Genomic DNA, 19,676 nt, shown 5'->3' on the forward strand with positions numbered 1-19,676 from the left:
ACCTGGACCGAATTTAGCTTTATTTAAATTAATTAAAACTTCTGTGACAAACAAAAAAAAGTGACTTTTGAACAAGTTTCATTCTCTTCATCTACTATGTATTCCTTCTGTTTTTTTTTTTTTGATACATGACATTTTAAAAGAGTTTTTTATTCCAAACTAGATTACATTTTGTGTTTAAAAAAAAACTAGATTACATTTTCAAATTTTAATAAAAATTTTATTAAATATTTATGTGATATGACTATTTGTATTCTACAATTGATTTTACTATTGGTTAACTTGTGTTTAAATAAATAAATAACTAATGATGTATATTTTTTTGAAAATATAAAAATTAAATATTTCCTTAATCTATGCTCAAAATCTTAAAATTTATCTAATAAAAAATGGAGATAGTATAATTTATTATCTTGCATCGGTTTAAATTTTTAATACTTTGCATCATAGTAGTTTTAGCCACTCAGTCATTTTTTTTCCAAAATCACCAATTAATATCTCTGATTTTTTTTTTTAATTCTACACACTTTCTAATGATAATCGTAAGCTAGAAAACAAGACGAATAGCTAGTATTTAAAATAATAAAATTGTATCAGTGAGAACAATCTCTTATGACGTTGAACCAAATTGCAGGAGCATGTTCCAAGTATGTGTATATAAAGACTTTTAGGTCTAAAAGGTGCACATAATCAAAATCTGTGATGACTTTAAGTTCGTAACACATCTTATAATATTCTTATACAGCTAAAAGATCGTCGTCTCACACTAGAGGTTAACTATATTTCTGTGATAAACTTTACTGATTTATCTTATTGGGTTTTGTATCACGAAGGCTTCTTTACTCATGTGAAATGAATAACTTTGCGTAAAATCGACCATAGTCACCCTCTATTTTTTATTTGAATCATCCCTCTATTTTTTATTTGAATCATTTAAAATAAGCTATATATAACTTAATCATAAGTTTATATTTTATTTAGGCATAACTCGTTTCAACTGACTGTAGTTCACTGATTCACCGACGTCTCATATGATTTCGATTTTCAAGTAGTGACGAACGTGCTTAAAGTTTTGAAACTTTTTTAATACCAAAATAATGTTCAAGTAAAAGGCCCAAAGATAGACACTAGACAGTCCAAAGCTCATATCACTAAGATATAGGCTGATAAACTAAAGAGCCTGAATCGTTATTTTTGCCTCATGAGGCCCAAATCAAACTAGGGGTCGATTATACAACTCAAGAGAATTGAGGTGCTTATGCAATATTATAATAAATTAAGGGGCTAACATGTTATTAACCCGTTTATACTTCAGTTTGTTTTAGTCCGTTTCGCTTTAGACGCGGATCTGCGAGATCGATCTAGAGGAAGAAGAAGGAAGCAATGGCGTCCATGGGAGCAGGACCAGATCACCTCTTCAATCTGAGAAACCAATTCTACCTGGGAGCTTATCAAACGGCGATCAACAACAGCGAGATCCCTCACCTCTCGCCGGAGGACGCCGTGGAGCGCGACTGCCTCGTCTTCCGCTCCTACATCGCCCTCGGTAGCTATCAGGTTTCTCTCTCTCTATTTCATCTCGATGATGTATCTCGTCTCTCTAGATTGGCTGATCTGTTAATTCGAATTTAATTTTGTGTTGTAAAAGCTCGTCATCAGCGAGATCGATGAATCCGCCGCTACTCCACTGCAGGCAGTCAAACTCCTCGCTATGTATCTATCGAGTCCTGCTAATAAGGTGATTCAGAAATATACGATTTGATTTGTGTTCCGAAGAACGCTACAAGCTGAAATGAAACTCGCGAGATCATGATTTTCTCGAAAAATTGAGTTTTCCCGTGAAAGTTAGTTGAATAAACGCTGTGATACTATATTAGAGCTTGTGTACATATGATCACTTTCTCATTAGCTTTGAATCTTAAGCTTTACAAATAGTTTATATACAGAGTGTTAATAATTGTAAGTGAGTGTGTGCCGTATGTTGTTGTTATCTCCGTACCTGTGATAGTCAGTGACAGTGAGCTAATGGTAATGTTCAAGAAATTGATATGCGGTAGTTAGGCGCTTTATAGAGGATTTTAGGACTGATTTTTGGAATATTAATTTCGCTTAGTGACCAATTTTTTTCAGCTTAGGCAGAGCCTAGACCGTTTTATAACATTGGCTAACCGTATTTACAAAATGGTAGAATGGATGTTCAATTTCTGTGTGTTTTGATCAGGAATCAACCATCTCAAGCTTGAGGGAATGGTTGGCAGATTCAACAATAGGCAACAATGCTACTTTGCGACTGGTTGCTGGTATTGTTTTCATGCATGAGGAAGATTATAGTGAAGCTCTGAAGCACACTCATGCTGGAGGAACTATGGATCTGTAAGCCTTTTTTGTTTTTTTTTTTACTGGAGTGGAGTAAGGTTATGTTTTCATATGCTCAAAGGTTATTACTTGGTTTTGAATTTTTAGGCATGCGTTGAACGTCCAGATATTCATTAAGATGCACAGATCAGATTATGCTGAGAAGCAGCTTGGAGTTATGCAACAATATGACGAAGACCACACTCTCACTCAACTTGCAACCGCTTGGTTTAACCTTGCAGTGGTATAATGACAAAATATACAATTTGGTTTTTGGTTTATTGTATAAAGAATCCGTTTTTTTTTTCGTATACTAAGTCAGTTCTGTGATTTCAGGGTGGCTCGAAGATACAAGAAGCTTATCTAATTTTCCAGGATTTCTGTGAGAAGTATCCCATGACGTGCTTGATCTTGAACGGTAAAGCAGTTTGCTGTATGCAAATGGGCAACTTTGATGAAGCTGAATCACTACTCCTTGAAGCACTCAACAAGGTAACTGATTTCTTATACTGCACTCGCTTTCTTGGCTTTTCTTTCTATGGGCAAGTGTCAAAATCATTTTTTGGGTGATTGCAGGATGCGAAGGACCCAGAAACTCTTGCAAACCTTGTCGTCTGCAGTCTTCATGTTGGCAAGTCCTCTTCACGTTACTTAAGGTAAAAATTGCGGCCACTTATAAAAGCTAGCTGAGAGTAATGCTTATTGGGTCCATTTATGTATCTCCTATTCTTCTTTTACAGCCAGCTGAAACTATCACACCCAGAACATGTGCTCGTGAAGCGAGTTTCATCAGCCGAAGATAACTTCGAGAGAGCGGTTCAATCTGTGGCCTGAAGACGACTCGACTCTTCCATGGTTCAAGCTGTGCAGTATCGGTTTGCTTTACCACATAGTCTCCCGTGTTTGGTAAACCCACCAGAATAACCCCTTTCTGTCTTGTCTTTTTTTGAGATCAGTATATGAACCAGATTTTGTCATTGGGTGTGTTACATTTACCATTTCATTACTTCTAAGTATAAAGCTCCACCGTTCACTCTGTTACTATTTACCTAGCCAAACTGAAATAGGAATACGATTGATTTGACTCAATAACCTAATTGAATTCATATGTGTGCATGGATTCATAGCATGTCCATGGCCAATCTCATGAACAGATGGTTTGTATCTAAATTAGAATAATCAGCGGCTAAAACAAAACAAAACAAGAGCTTCAGACTTGTACCAATGTTACATCTCTGCATTTTTCGTTCAATGAAACGAATGGGATTGGACACAACATGATAAAAACTTCGTAACCAAGTGAAACTATAGTATAAACCATGAAACACTATTATAAAAAAAATTGGTTCGGTTTAGTACTCGGTTAGTTCGGTTTCTTCATTTAAAAAATGTTACCGGAGCAAATAAAAATATCTGAAATATATAAAAATGGGTCTGGTCCGCTGGTAATATTATGACCGCAGAGACTGAACATGGCTGCTTCATCTAATCTCTTCGCAATCCCTTCGCGTCTTCATACATCTTCTTCTCCGTTTATCTGTAACATCCTCATCCTCATCCTCAATATTGTTTCATTGTTTGATATTATCCTCTCTTTATTCTGACACCCGTGTTTCATTTTTAGCCGCACCAAACCGGAATCAAGTTCGTATCCTCGCCAAATCATGCCCGGACAATCAGAGCTTCGAATCCAACGATTCGGATTCTTCATCGGAGACCACCAACGAAACCCAGGTGCAAAGTCTGAGTCTTTCTTATATTTATTAATATTAAATTCACTATTTTGTGAAAGTCAGTATCCTTTTCTTGGCTTCCGTTGATGCTAAGAACATTATTGTATGTCTTTAAATGTTACTGGTCACTGTAAGTTGGGAGCTGAGCTAGCTGTAGTTGAGAATCTGTTCTTTACATTCCATTTTACTTAAAAAAAAATTCAGAGTCTTTCTTAGCTGGTTTGTGTTCTTGGCCTGCAGGGGGGTGAGAAACCGATGTCACGGAGACAGTGGATGATGACTTGTGTGTGCTTATCTCCAGCTTTAATTACCAATGCTTATACCTTTGTCTCTGTACAAAACGCAGCCGCTTTAGACAAGAAGCCAGGTGTTTGCCGTAACTGTCAGGGCATTGGTGCTGTTCTCTGTGAGTTAAACTTTCTTATCATACTACTATACTCTTCTAGCTATATGCTCTTGCTTCGTGAACATGTTAGTGCTATGTTAAAAAGTCGTAATGATTCTCTGTTTTTATTCCATGTTAGTGCTTAATATTGATGCCCATATGTGTTTATATGATTTAGGTGATATGTGTGGGGGAACAGGAAAATGGAAAGCTCTAAACCGAAAACGAGCCAAAGATGTATATGAGTTTACAGAATGTCCAAATTGTTACGGTTTGTTTCTCTCTCTTTCACAACGTTTCTTTTTAATGTAGTTTGGTTTTGGTTGGTAACCCCTGTTTGATTTGGTTGGCTTCTGTTTGCAAACAGGTCGAGGCAAACTTGTTTGTCCGGTCTGTTTGGGCACAGGTTTACCAAACAACAAAGGACTCCTTAGAAGGCCTGGTGCTCGTGAGCTACTCGACAAGATGTACAATGGTCGTCTTCTTCCCAATTCATGAGCAGGTATTACTAGTACATGTCCTCATTTCATCTCCATATAAATATATTATTGGTCTGTTTACGAGTTAAAACCAAACTACTCGCAAATTGTTACTGAAAATCTGCTTTTTAAGCACAGAGGCAATAGTTATGAATATAGAAGAGGAAGAAAACTAATACATTGTGGACGCATGGGAAGCTATAGGAGAATGGGATTCAAGGTCATGTTTTGGTAATGCTGCTAGCTTTGTCTTGTAAATTCAAGTTAAAAATACTCCATGCCATAATGTAAAATGTTATGAGTTAAAAAAAAGAGAAATTCCTTTAGATAGATTTTTTTAGTTTATTTTCACAAAAATAGACCTCCAAATAAGAAAATGATCAAAATAGGTTTTATTAAATGGTAAATATGCATTTATACCTTTAGGGCTAACTAATCTAAGACTTAGAGTTAAGGGATTGAGTTTTGGGATGAGTTCAACTTTTTAAAAATAAAGAAAAAATATTAAAATTTTCAAAATAAAAAAAAAACTATTTTGGTCATTTTATTTTTTTAAGGTTATTTTTGGTGACAAAAACTTTAAAAGAGGCTATTTGAGAGAATTGCCCTTAAAAATATATATTAGAGAATTTTTTTCTTTTAAAAACATCAAATTAAAAATACACTTTAAAAATAATTCAATCGATTATGAAAAAGCTGTAAAATATAATATCTTCTAAAACACCATAGATCATATAGTATGAAGCTGAACTTTTTAAACGAAAAATAGTCTAAATGTTCATCCTACTTTTTCACCAATGCTTTGCTTCTCTGATCTCAAAGACAGAGATCATGAAACTTACTAGTGTTTTGACCTTTTGAAACCTATTGTTTCAACACCTGTATGTATATCTATAAATATCAATCAATGCGAAATAACAATTGAAAAGAACAACATATGAATCTTTTCAAAGTCTACTAAAACATCAAATATTTAGTTCAAAGAAAAAAAAAGATCCATAAAAACAGAGTTTCACAATGATCAGATCTCCAAAGAGTAAACGCTTCAAAGTTCTAAAACCAAAGTTAGACTTTGTTCATCAGAAGCTTGATCAGAGCAGATAATATAAGTCTAAAAATGTCATTAAGCCAACAACAAACAGTTATCAATAAAACAAGAAACGGTAGGTGATCTTTATCTCTTCTTCAAGTCACACTTCCAACGAACCTCCCTGTTTCTTATGGTTCCAGTACTCCACTAGGCGATGGTTCGGATCAAGAGCCTCAATGGCCTGGAAACAAAGATGACACTAGTTACGTAAGAAAGTTCCGTGTTATATTTCAATATTACATATGTTATAATATATAGAAAATTCCCTACGATAACTTTTTTTAGTTTTTGTCACAAAAAAGAACGAAGAAAATGACCAAAATAAGTTTTATTAAAGATTAACTAATCTATACTTAAGTTTAAGTTTAGAGTTAAAGAGATGGAGTTTTGGTTATATGGTTTCAAATTAAAAAAAAAATAAAAAATAAATATTAAAAATTTCAAAATTATTTTGGTCATTTTTTTTAAAGTTATTTTTTTTGATAAAAATTTAAAGATGGCTATTTGAGAGAATTGTCCTCATATATATTTACCTGAATTATAGACGGGGAGAGAAAACCAAACATTTGTAACCCGTTGATGCTTTCCAAAGTATGAATATTACGTTCTCGGCGCTTCTTGATCTCTTCGTTAACTTTCTGCAACACCATTTCCCAGCATGCCTGAGCTGAGCCAGCAGAGAAGCTCTCGTCTTGATGAGCTTCCTCCAGAGTAACCTGAAAACGATAAACAACAACGTCACGCAACTTTATATATTTTTTAGCACGAACTAATAATTAATAACGTTGTAAAAGACTTTTTTTTTACCTTGAAGAATGGACCCATAAGTCCTACATCTACAACCTCAGATATGTAATAGCTCATTCTCATTGGATCTTTCACGTTGTAGAACTTAACCCTACTCTTGAACCCTGTTAAAACAAAAAGAATTAGTAAACCAAAATAAAATAAAATAGTAAACCAACTTAATCTCTTTCAACTTAAGTTATTTAGGATAAATTAAGGTTTGGAGAGTTGCACCTTTTGGATATATCGCATGCTTGTTACACCAAAGGTCTCGGAAAACCAAGAACCCTAGGTTTATAGTCTCCACATAGGCAGCAAAGTTCAACATGGATGCATCATGGCGTGCGTCTGAAGTATTATCAAACTCGCCATCCACTTGATACTCAAGGTTCAGATCAAAACCTCTAGGTTCTTTAGCCCAAGTTTTTAGATCCTCTGCTTCATCATGGCGTGTCTCTGAAGTATCATCAAACTCCCCATCATTCCCTTGAAACTCAAGATTCAGATCAAAACCCCTAGGTTCTCTCTCCTGAGCCTCTGAAAAATCTTCTCTAACCATGGAAGCCCAAGTCTTTAGATGCTCTGCTTCGCCTTCCAACGCTCTAACCAACGATCTCAACTCATCTACGGTGTGACGAAGAAGTACGAACCGATCATTCCCTTCGCATGAACAAAGCTCGCTAGCGTGCTTAGTGCAAGCATACTCTCCAGGAGAGCATTTGTTGCAGCCAGATGCCGTGAGATGCAAGTCATAAGAGCACTTAACGCATTCCCTTTCGCAGTTCGAATCAAAGTACTTCTCCATCTTCACCAATCTAAAACCGCCTCCAAGAGCATCGATCCTTGCTTCTTCCATACGTAACCGAGTCTCCACCGCCTTAGTAAGAGTCATGTTCTTCTCGCAGAAGCATCTCCATGCTAAGCTCTCTGCACCCTCTCCCCCACCACTTGACAAGGACCTAACAGCTTCGTAAGCTGCTCCAAGGAGAAGCTTGTCATGAGACACAGACGTTTTCTTGTTCTCATTACTCAATAACTCCACAGCATTCTGTCCGTGAGATAACCAGTCAACCGTAGCGACATTCACAGCTTCTGCACAGTTGAAACCGGAGTTGAAACCGGCGTGATATGCCCTAGGGAATGTGAGAACATACTCCCCTGCACGCTGAACCGCACGATAAACCGGGACTCCCTCGTCTTTCAAAATGGATGGTGAGAACTGAGTGACGAGTCCATGGAGTAGATCAGGTGTTTCCTCGAAAAGATCTGGTAAATGTTTCCTCATGGCCTTTTCTAGTGACGTTGCATGGGTCCCTGGAACTCCGTACCACACTTTTGGCTCACCAAAGTGATTATAGTTTATTGAGTATAAGTGATGGTCCTCCACATGCTGTTACATCAACACTATTAGGTTAAACTAGTAAAAATAAAAAATATTAATTGTTTTTTTTTTTAATTTACCCAGCAAAAGGTTGAAAAACACATCCCAACATAGACCCATGGCACGAGAACGCCCGAGATATCTCCACGCTCGAATGACAGTAAAGAGCCCGAGAGACGAGGCAAGTTGTTAAGGTTCCAACCAGAAGTTTCTCCTCTCTCGAATCCACTTCCAAGAACCTTGTTCTCTAAGTCAGCTCCATAATATACCTCGACCTCGTCGTCGGCTGCTGCGTCCTCGACTATCCGCCAATACTCTCCTTCCATCTCTTCGATGGACGGAGACCATTTCGTAGCATTACCTTCTTTCATTTTGAAATAGGATTCCTTGAAACGCCGAGCGTACTTCTCAAACTCCTCAAGAGTGAAGTCTGGGCCAGAGTTGAAACCAAATACCTCTTCTTCCTCGGGAGATGAAACTGAGCTAGGTCGTCTCTTGGAGGAGGAAACGACTCTTGGGTAACTTCGTTTCCGTTTTCTTGCCTTTGGTTTCTTCTTCTTCTTCTTCTTCACGGGCCCTCTGTTCTGAAGCAGCTCCACGTTCTGAACCCGGGTGTGGAACTTTATACCCTCCCATATACTTTTCTCTCTAAGCCGAAAAGGAGGAGACCAGTGCAAGGGTGGTACGATACGGCAAATACCATATGGTTCAGCTGAGGGACGTATTTTTTCTATGTAAGCAACTGTATCTTCAAACTCCTAAACACCCAAACGGTACAATAAAAAATGAGGATTGAGGAAGAAGAGAACTTACGATCAAAATCTCAGAATACAAGATGGAGGTCAAGCATTTACCTCTAATGAAGGGTAGAATACTGGAGCTTCAGCAATGTCTGGCCTCCGCGCTTTAGCTGGATCCCATCGAGCAAGAACCTACATATGTAATGAAAAATGTGATTTTATAAGCCGTTTTGGAGTAACATCAGATAGCAAGTAGAAAAGTTTGGTCTTACCTCTGGATGACGGGGGATATTAGGAGGTCCTACATTGGTGTCCTCCTTTTCCTGAAAAACATTTAAAGGAAAACTTTATTCATGAGAAAATCCAGGTCACCTATTGATGATTTATGAAAATATAAATGAACTAAAAATTAGGACTCACGGTGAAATATACAAACCATACTCTATCCCAACAAAATTTGTGTCATGGATAAATTATAAAATTCATCATCCCGAGTCCCGATAAAAGTGAGACTCGGGATAAACTATAAAAGTCATCTTCAGTCGGAACAAAAACTAGGACTCATGTTGGATTATAGAACTCATCATCATCGCGAGCCGCAAAAAAAAAATCGGGCTCAGAATAAACTATAAACATCATCGGGAATCCGAACAAAAATTAGGAATCATGATTAGCATTGGTAAATCAACTTAAGCAATGGAGTGCCATTTAAGGCCTAATCTACAGTCTCAATATTGTTAAATCAAGTATGTGATATAGAGTGAGATTTGTAGCGATAATCAATAAATCAAATCGATAACACACGATTAATCGATAAATCGCTTTTAAAGCGAAGAAGATACCTCTTTGATCCGAGATTCTGCTGCAAGAACCATTGAATTGAAATCAATCAATTCACTCCACAAAACTAGATGACCCTTATAAGAACTGAGAAATACAAAGATGTTAGGAACCAAAGGATCAAGGAACCCTAGCCCAATATCCAATTCCCAAAATAATATATCAGGGAATAATGAGACACATAGGCTTAGTATTCATTATATAGATAAGGAAAACAAAAACTGTAGATTACATACCAATCACAATGACAACTCAATATCTTTTTTCCTCAATCGAGGTATAAAAGAAATTGAAAGGGCAGTTACAATAAAAATAAAAATAAAATGATTAGAAGAAGTATCACAATAACACATAAAAACAAAGCTATAAATAATATCAAAAAATTAAAAACCAACAAGAGAAATTAAACTAAATAAACCATTTAATTATTAGTGCTTACAAAATGTCTTTGAAAAGAGATAAGTTCACCTAATGCCAGTTCTTATGAACAACCAGATGAAAAATCTTATGAACAACCAGATGAAAATCTGTTTTGGCTCACAAACGTTTAATGTTTAATATATATTACATCCGGTTCAAAATGATTTATGTTTTAGAAAGAAATTATTCAAAATGTTTACTTTGAATACATTTTTATTAGGTAATGATTCTAAAGTGTGAACTTCGATGAATTAATTATGATTAACTATTTTCCATAGTAATAGTCAGTCAAAATTTAATAAAAATAATTAATTTCATCGAACTTCTGTGTTTCAAAAAAAGGGACTTCGATGAAATTATTTATGTTTACCAAATTTTGATTGACTATTATTATGGAAAATAGTTAATCATGAAAGTAGATATATAATTAAAATTTAAGATATTTTCTTAATAGTCGAACCAATGGTTTAAGTTTTTTTGTTCAAACAAGATCCAAATGAACATATATCGTAGGGGTGGGCGTTCGGATACACCTTCGGGTTCGTATCGGGTATTTCAGTATAAAGGTATAGAACCCGTTCGGGTATTTCTACACTTTGAGTCGGGTTCATGTATTTTATGTTCGGGTTCAGATATTTTGGGTCGGGTTAAGAAATTTAAATTTTGAAGAAAAAATAAATATATTATTCATTGTTTAATTTTTTTGTATTTAAAATATATTTTAACATAACTGGTTTTATAATTTTTAAAAGATTAAACTATTAATAGAGCAACACCATTGAAGCAAAAGTTACACTATAATAGAGTTACTTTATTTTAGTGTAAATTATAGAGGGAAAAATAGAGTCCCCTTGGAGATGCTCTAATAAGAACTTGATATCTTAGATTTGAATACTAACATGTTAATATAGTTTGGGGATGTTTTTCTTTTTTTAAATTTTGATTTTTAGATATGTATATAGAGTGAAACTAATTTTTAGAGATGTTCATTTTTTTAAATTGACACTTATGTAATTCACTGAATTCATAGAAGAAGTTAAAATAGAAACTTAACTCATATCAATGAAATAAAGACGAAAACGAAAGTATAATTTTATAGAGGTAGAAAATAAAATTACTTATGGATTGTCAATAGTATACAAATCGAGAGAATAAAACTTAATTCTCATTCGTCATTATACAATTGATATTGCCTATTTGATATTGGTGATTTGTGTCAGCCGCAAAACTTAATTTCTTTTTGTGCATATGAAATCTTACAAATAATTAAACGATGATATATTTTAGAGACCAACATTTTTATTCGTCATTTTATAATCGATAAAGATTGTAGTGTTGAAAAATGTTAAAACCATTTAATAAACAAACATTATTATAAAACTCACCCTGCGCATGCGCGCGGGTTATCATCTAGTTTTTTTATAAAATGAAAACCAAAACCATAGTATTTCTTTGGCAACATTTGTTTCTCGTTATTACCAAGAATTAAACATATACATATATCAAAAAGAAAAATATATACATATATCTAATGATCCAACAACCAAAAAATCATTTTCTTTTATTTCTTGGTCAAGATTCACAATTCATTTGATTATCCTCGCATACTGCACAATTCATTTGATATCTAATGAGCTGGATTTTCTCATGGATATTTCACCATGAGTCCTAATCCAGATCACCTATTGATTTATGAATAATATAAATGAACTAAAAATTAGGACTCATGGTGAAATATACAAACCATACTTTATCCCAACAAAACTTGTGACAGATAAATTATAAAAATCATCATTCCGAGTCCCAACAAAATTAGGACTCGGGATAAATTATTAAAATCATCTTCAGTCGGAACTAAAATATGGACTCATGTTGAATTATAAAACTCGTCATCATTGCGAGCCGCAAAAAATAAATCGGACTCAGAATAAAATATAAAATCATCGAGAATCTGAACAAAAATTAGGAATCATGATTAATATTGGTAAAATAAACTTAAGCAATGAAGTCACATTTAAGGCCTAATCCACAGTATCAATATTGTTAAATCTAGTATGTGATACAGAGTAAGATCTGTAGCGATAAGCCAAATCGATAACACGCGATTAATCGATAAATCGCTTTTAAAGCAAAGAAGATACCTCTTTGATCTGAGATTCTGCTGCAACAACCATTGAATTGAAATCAAATAGTTCAGTCCACAAAACAAGATGTCCCTTACAAGAACTGAGAAATATAAAGATGTTAGCAACCAAAGGATCAAATAACCCTAGCTCAATATCCAATTCCCAAAATAATATATCAGGGAATAACTAGACACATAGGCTTAGGATTCATTATATAGATAAGGAAAACAAAAACTGAAGATTACATACCTATCACAATGACAACTCAATATCTTTTTTTCCTATATTGAGGTATAAAAGAAATTGAAAGGGTAGTTACAATAAAAATAAAATGATTAGAAGAAGTATCACAATAACACATAAAAACAAAGCTATAAATAATCTCAAAAAATTAAAAACCAACAAGAGAAAGTAAACTAAATTAACCTTTTAATTATTAGTGCTTACAAAATGACTTTGAAAAGAGATAAGTTCACCTCAAACTATTGGTTGAGTTTAAGGCCAGTTCTTATGAACAACCAGATGAAAAATATTTTTTTGGTCCATAAACTTTTAATGTTTAATATATATTCCATCCGCTTCAAAATGAAATATGTTTTAGAAAGAAATTATTTCAAAAAGTTTACATTTTGAATACATTTTTATTAGGTAATGATTCTAAATTGTGAACTTCGATGGAATTAATTATGATTAACCATTTTCTATATAATAGTCAGTTAAAATTGAATAAAAAGAATTAATTCATCGAACTTTTGTGTTTCAAAAAAGGAATGTCGATGAAATTAATTATGTTTAGCAAATTTTGATTGACTATTATTATGGAAAATAGTTAATCATGAAAGTACATATATAATTAAAATTTAAGATATTTTTTTAATAGTTGAACCAAAAAAGTTGAACAAAAAAAGATGTTTTCTTAATACATGGAAAACTCAAAAACATATGAATATACATTTTACCCTAATTGTTTTGCACTATACGAGTTCTACACTATACAAAACATGTATATTTATAGATCATCTATCTTTTATACCCTAATTGTTTCAGTTCCCATAAATTTTAGAGTTGGCTATGATTGAGATGCGGAGTTTATCTCCTCAGACGAATGATTAATTCATGAAATTTTAAAATAAACTTTTTAAAAAATTAAAATAAATTGAAATCAGACAGAGTTACAGAGACGAGCCAAAAGAGAAAAATATAGAATGCAGTATAGTATGTTGTAAGAAAATGAGGAAGTTGGAGGACAACCGCCAAATAAAACGCACACTATTTTAACTGAGAGGTTAATTGTTTGTGGTTTTTGCTTTTCTAAAATTCATCCTTTTACCAATCAATATTTTGAGAAAATGGATTTCCTAAAATATAGGAAAACCAGCTTTTGTAATTAACTACCTATTTTCAAGCAAAATCCAAAAGCCATATTTTTTTTGGTTTTCTCAACAATGCACGGTGGGTTTTGTATTATTTTTGTTATTAAATATTTCCATATTTATATATTAATAAAATGAAAATTAATAAGAAAAGATTGAAGTGATAAAATAGTAAGTATTCCAAATAAATAAATTTAAATAAATATTTTACATCTAAAATATAATATGAAAATATTATAAAAACTCTTATACGAAGGAATAAAAGTAACTTAATTATTTATTTTTAATTTCATAATAAACTAATCAAAATATTTTATTAAAAATATATATACTAAATTTATGATTTATTGATTTAGTATGTCAAATTTATTAACATTATTTAATATTAAAAATAATTATTAGATAAATAACAAATCAAATTTAAAAGAACCAAATATTTATAGAATAATCAAATACTAATATCTAAAAACCAAAATCAAAATATTGCCATAAAAACTAGTAACCAAAACAAATATTTTCATGTATTATATATTTAACATATTGTAATTCACTTTTATTTAAAAATATTACAGAAATTTTATGCATTTTTACCATATTTTTAAAATATAGTTATTTTAATTATGTTATATAAAATGTAATTATTCATTGTTTGGAAGTAATACACTTTAAAATACAGATTTTGATTTTATTTTGTAATAATGGAATTGCATAAATTTTATTCATTCATACCATATTTATAAAATATAATTAAATTTTTTTTTTTGAAAGTTTAATTAGTTATCTATTTTTCTATAGATATAAAATTAAATGTAATTACACATGTAGCTAATTGTTTTTATTTTATACTTTTAGCGAGAATTAGAAGACTTTCATGAAAGTCTTCTAACCGATAAAATATTAATCGCCAGAAGACTTCGTGGAAGTCGTCTATACCCTAAACATAAACCCTAAACTCAAAAAAACTAGCCAATTAGAAAAAAAACACTTCATTAAACTTAAAAAGTGTTTAATATATACAAAACTAGACACATGTATGTCAATTTTTTTTTAAAAGTCTTAAACTTCCAAAATCTAACCTAAGAATACATACAATACTACAACATATGTTGTCAAACCCTAAACTAAAGAATATCATGACTCATTACTTTCACTCATCTATGTTAAAAATAATTTAATTTAGTATATCTTAATTTATATCACTTACAACTGTTTATAATTACATGATTACAATTTTTTCCCTACCAAAATATTTTTTACAAAATTTATAAATTATTTTTAAAATCTATTATATGAGAAGACTTTTCTGGAAGTCTTTCCAAAGACTTACATAACCTCAGAAGACTTACAAAATCTCAGAAAATTTTACGGGGTTATATTCGTAAAAATGAATTTTGTTTTTTTGTTTGGTCATAAATGGCTGATTGTAATTTTTCTAGTATTTTGGGTTAATTTTACATTTGATTCAAGTTTTGGATATTTTTGGAGTTAAAATTAAGTTTTGAGTCATATATGGCAAATTCTCCTAAATTTAATATAAAATTATTTATTATTTATTTTGCTCATAATAAATTTTTTTTATTAATATTTTATTTTATTCTGAAAATAAAAACCAAAATCTAAAAGAAATATTCAAGTTTTTAGCTAAAATCTTTCGAAAAATCAAAAACCAAAAATTAAAAGCCAAAAACCAAAATGTCCCTAAAATGTCTTTCTTTGGTTAAGTTCAGGGAAGTGTTTGACATAAGGCAATCTTTCTCTTCCAACGAACCTCTCTGTTTCTTAATTATGGTTCCAGTACTCGCCTTGGCGATGGTCCGGATCAAGAGCCTCAATGCCCTGGAAATAAATATCATTAGTTATATAAGAAAGATCATGTTATATTCCATATTCCAAATGTTATATATTTACCTGAATTATAGACGCGGATAAAAAACCGAACATTTGTAACCCGTTGATGCTTTCCAAAGTATGAATATTATGTTCTTGGCTGCTGCGGTTCTTGATCTCTTGGTTAACTCTCTCCAAGACCATGTCCCAGCATGCCTGAGCTGAGCCAGAAGAGAAGCTCTCGTCTTGAGATTCTTCTAGAATAACCTGAAACGATAAACAACAACGTAACGATAAGGCAACTTTCTCACCAAAAAAAGGTAAGGCAACTTTATATATTTTCAAGCGTAACACGAACTAAAAAGAACGTTGTGAAAGGCATTTTTTACCCTGAAGAGTGGACCAATAAGTCCTCCATCTACAACCTCAGATATGTAATAGCTCATTCTCATTGGATCTTTCACGTTATAGAACTTAACCCTACTCTTGAACCCTGTAAACAAATTTTAGTAAACCAAAATAAAATAAAATAAAATAGTAAACCAAATTAATCTCTTTCAACTTAAGTTCTTTAGGATAAATTAGGGTTTGGAGAGTTGCACCATTTGGAAATATCGCATGCTTGTTACACCAAAGCTCTCCGAAACCCAAGAACCCTAGGTTTATAGTCTCCACATAGGCAGCAAAGTTCATCATGGATGCATCGTTGCTTGTGTCCGAAGTATCATCAAATTCGCCATCCCCTTGATACTCAAGATTCAGATCAAAATCTCTAGGTTCTCTAACCTTTGAAGCCCAAGTCTTTAGATCCTCTGATTCCCCTTCCAACGCTCTGACCAACGACCTCAACTCATCGACGGTGTAACGAAGAAGTACGAACCGATCACCCCCTTTACATGAACAAAGCTCTTTAGCGTGCTTAGTGCAAGCATATTTTCCAGGATAACATTTCTTACAGCCAGATGCCGTGAGATGCAAGTCATAAAAGCACTTAACGCATTCCCTTTCGCAGTTCGAATCAAAGTCCTTCTCCATCTTCCCCAATCTAAAACCTCCTCCAAGAGCATCGATCCTTGCTTCCTCCATACGTAACCGAGTCTCCACCGCCTTAGTAAGAGTTCCATTCTTCCCGCAGAAACTTATCCATCTTAACCTCTCTCTACACTCATCATCCCTACCAACAGCTGAGAGGGACCTAACAGCTTCGTAAGCTGCTCCAAGGAGAAGCTTGTCATGAGACACAGATGTTTTCTTATTCTCTTCACTTAATAACTCCACAGCATTCTGTCCATGAGATAACCAGTCAACGGGAGCGATGTTCACAGCTTCTGCGCAGTTGAAACCGGAGTTGAAACCGGAGTGATACGCCCTAGGGAATGTGAGAACATACTCCCCTGCATGCTGAACCGCACGATAAACCGGGACTCCCTCGTATTTTAAAATGGATGGTGAGAACTGAGTAACAAGTCCATGGAGTAGATCAGGTGTTTCCTCGAAAAGATCTGGTAAATGTTTCTTCATGGCCTTCTCTAGTGACGTTGCATGGGTTCCAGGAACTCCGTACCACACTTTTGGCTCACCAAAGTGATTATAGTTTATTGAGTATAAGTGATGGTCCTCCACATGCTGTTACATTTCAAAAACATCAACACTAGCTATTAGGTTAAACTAGTAAAAATAAAAATATTAATTGTTAAGTATTTTTATTAATTTACCCAGCAAAAGGTTGAAAAACACATCCCAACATAGACCCATGGCACGAGAACTCCCGAGATATCTCCACGCTCGAATGATAGCAAAGAGCCCGAGAGACGAGGCAAGTTGTTAAGGTTCCAACCAGAAGTTTCTCCTCTCTCAAATCCGCTTCCAAGAACCTTGTTCTCTAAGTCAGCTCCATAATATACCTCCACGTCGTCCGCTGCGTGCTCGACTATCCGCCAATACTCTCCTTCCATCTCTTCAATGGACGGAGACCCTTTCGTATCGCCAGCATTTCCTTCTTTCATTTCGAAATAGGATTCCTTGAAACGCCGAGCGTACTTCTCAAACTCCTCAAGAGTGAAGTCTGGGCCAGAGTTGAAACCAAACTTCTCTTCTTCCTCGGGAGATGAAACTGAGCTAGGTCGTCTCTTGGAGGAGGAAACGACTCTTGGGTAACTTCGTTTCCGTTTTCTTGCCTTTGGTTTCTTCTTCTTCTTCTTCACGGGCCCTCTGTTCTGAAGCAGCTCCACGTTCTGAACCCGGGTGTGGAACTTTGTATTCTCCCATATACTTTTCTCCCTAAGCCGAAAAGGAGGAGACCAGTGCAAGGGTGGTACGATACGGCAAATACCAGATGGTTCAGCTGAGGGACGTATTTTTTCTATGTAAGCAACTGTATCTTCAAACTCCTAAACACCCAAACGGTACAATAAAAAATGAGGATTGAGGAAGAAGAGAACTTACGATCAAAACCTCAGAATACAAGATGGAGGACAAGCATTTACCTCTAATGAAGGGTAGAATACTGGAGCTTCAGCAATGTCTGGCCTCCGCGCTTTAGCTGGATCCCATCGAGCAAGAACCTACATATGTAATGAAAAATGTGATTTTATAAGCCGTTTTGGAGTAACATCAGATAGCAAGGAGAAAAGCCTGTTAGGAGGTTCTACATTAGTGTCCTCCTTTTCCTGAAAACAATTAAAAGGAAAACTTTATTCATGAGAAAATCCAGGTCACCTATTGATTTATGAAAATATAAATGAACTAAAAATTAGGACTCGTGGTGAACTGTACAAATCATACTCAGTCCCAACAAAATTTGTGTCATGGATAAATTATAAAATTCATCATCCCGATAAAAGTGGAACTCGGGATAAACTATAAAAGTCATCTTCAGTCGGAACAAAAACCGGGACTCATGTTGGATTATAGAACTCATCGTCATCGCGAACCGCGAAAAAATGGGCTCAAAATAAATCAATAAACTATAAATATCATCGGAATCCGAACAGAAATTAGGAATCATGATTAACATTGGTAAATAAACTTAAGCAATGGAGTGCCATTTAAGGTCTAATCTACAGTCTCAATATTGTTAAATCAAGTATGTGATATAGAGTAAAATCTGTAGCGATAAGCAATAAATCAAATCGATAACACACAATCAAATCGATAAATCGCTTTTAAAGCGAAGGAGATACCTCTTTGATCCGAGATTCTGCTGCAAGAACCATTGAATTGAAATCAATCAATTCACTCCACAAAACCCAGATGACCCTTCTAAGACTGAGAAATACAAAGATGTTAGCAACCAAAGGATCAAAGAAACCCTAGCCCAATATCCAATTCCCAAAATAATATACCAGAGAATAATGAGACACATAGGCTTAGTATTCATTATATAGATAAGGAAACAAAAATTGAAGATTACATACCAATCACAATGACAACTCAATATCTTTTTTCCTAAATTGAGGTATAAAAGAAATTGAAAGGACAGTTACAATAAAAATAAAAATAAAAATAAAAAATAAAAATAAAATGATTAGAAGAAGTATCACAATAACACATAAAAACAAAGTTATAATTAATATCAAAAATTTAAAACCAACAAGAGAAATTAATCTAAATTAACCATTTAATTATTAGTACTTACAAAATGTCTTTGAAAAGAGATAAGTTCACCTAATACCAGTTCTTATGAACAACCAGATGAAAAATCTTATGAACAACCAGATGAAAAATCTGTTTTGGCTCACAAACTTTTAATGGTTAATATATATTACATCCGGTTCAAAATGATTTATATTTTAGAAAGAAATTATTCAAACGTTTACTTTGAATACATTTTTTTATTAGGTAATGATTATAAATTGTGAACTACGATGAATTAATTATGATTAACTATTTTCTATAATGATAGTCAGTCAAAATTTAATAAAAATAATTAATTTCATCGAACTTCTGTGTTTAAAAAAAAAAGAACTTTGATGAAATTATATATGTTTACCAAGTTTTGATTGACTATTATTTTGGAAAATAATTAATCATGAAAGTATATATATATATATGTGTGTGTATATATATATATATATACAATTAAAATTTAAGATATTTTTTAATTGTCGAACCAAAAAAGTTGAACTAGTATATGTGAGAA

General features: G+C 33.5%; 3 protein-coding genes and 1 pseudogene across 4 annotated transcripts; 2 read left to right on the plus strand and 2 right to left on the minus strand.

The window, feature by feature from the left end:
* The first annotated feature begins 1,306 nt into the window (after positions 1–1,306).
* LOC106448868 (coatomer subunit epsilon-2) lies at positions 1,307–3,396 on the plus strand. The gene is made up of 7 exons (XM_013890695.3): positions 1,307–1,557; positions 1,649–1,738; positions 2,222–2,373; positions 2,464–2,599; positions 2,692–2,847; positions 2,932–3,011; positions 3,096–3,396. Exons 1-7 carry the CDS (start codon positions 1,384–1,386, stop codon positions 3,187–3,189), a joined length of 882 nt encoding a protein of 293 aa, XP_013746149.2. The 5' UTR covers positions 1,307–1,383; the 3' UTR covers positions 3,190–3,396.
* Positions 3,397–3,697: 301 nt separating this feature from the next.
* LOC106447294 (protein PHOTOSYSTEM I ASSEMBLY 2, chloroplastic-like) lies at positions 3,698–5,278 on the plus strand. 2 transcript variants are annotated; one of them, XM_013889190.3, is made up of 6 exons: positions 3,698–3,894; positions 3,980–4,089; positions 4,329–4,494; positions 4,652–4,744; positions 4,841–4,975; positions 5,059–5,278. In XM_013889190.3, exons 1-5 carry the CDS (start codon positions 3,828–3,830, stop codon positions 4,969–4,971), a joined length of 567 nt encoding a protein of 188 aa, XP_013744644.1. In that variant the 5' UTR covers positions 3,698–3,827; the 3' UTR covers positions 4,972–4,975; positions 5,059–5,278. The 2 variants fall into 2 exon arrangements, with proteins under 2 accessions (XP_013744644.1, XP_013744643.1); XM_013889189.3 differs by having other exon boundaries at positions 5,091–5,278.
* Positions 5,279–5,897: 619 nt separating this feature from the next.
* Positions 5,898–11,253, minus strand: LOC106448869 (lysine-specific demethylase JMJ15). The gene is made up of 8 exons (XM_013890696.3): positions 9,792–11,253; positions 9,222–9,272; positions 9,064–9,141; positions 8,290–8,967; positions 7,063–8,218; positions 6,850–6,953; positions 6,576–6,758; positions 5,898–6,223 (listed from the first exon to the last, which is right to left on the minus strand). Exons 1-8 carry the CDS (start codon positions 9,822–9,824, stop codon positions 6,143–6,145), a joined length of 2,364 nt encoding a protein of 787 aa, XP_013746150.2. The 5' UTR covers positions 9,825–11,253; the 3' UTR covers positions 5,898–6,142.
* Positions 11,254–15,952: 4,699 nt separating this feature from the next.
* On the minus strand, positions 15,953–18,750 carry LOC106448870 (annotated as a pseudogene).
* Positions 18,751–19,676: the final 926 nt, after the last annotated feature.

Source organism: Brassica napus, chromosome C4 (genome assembly GCF_020379485.1).
Source record: "Brassica napus cultivar Da-Ae chromosome C4, Da-Ae, whole genome shotgun sequence".
NCBI classification, from domain to species: domain Eukaryota; kingdom Viridiplantae; phylum Streptophyta; class Magnoliopsida; order Brassicales; family Brassicaceae; genus Brassica; species Brassica napus.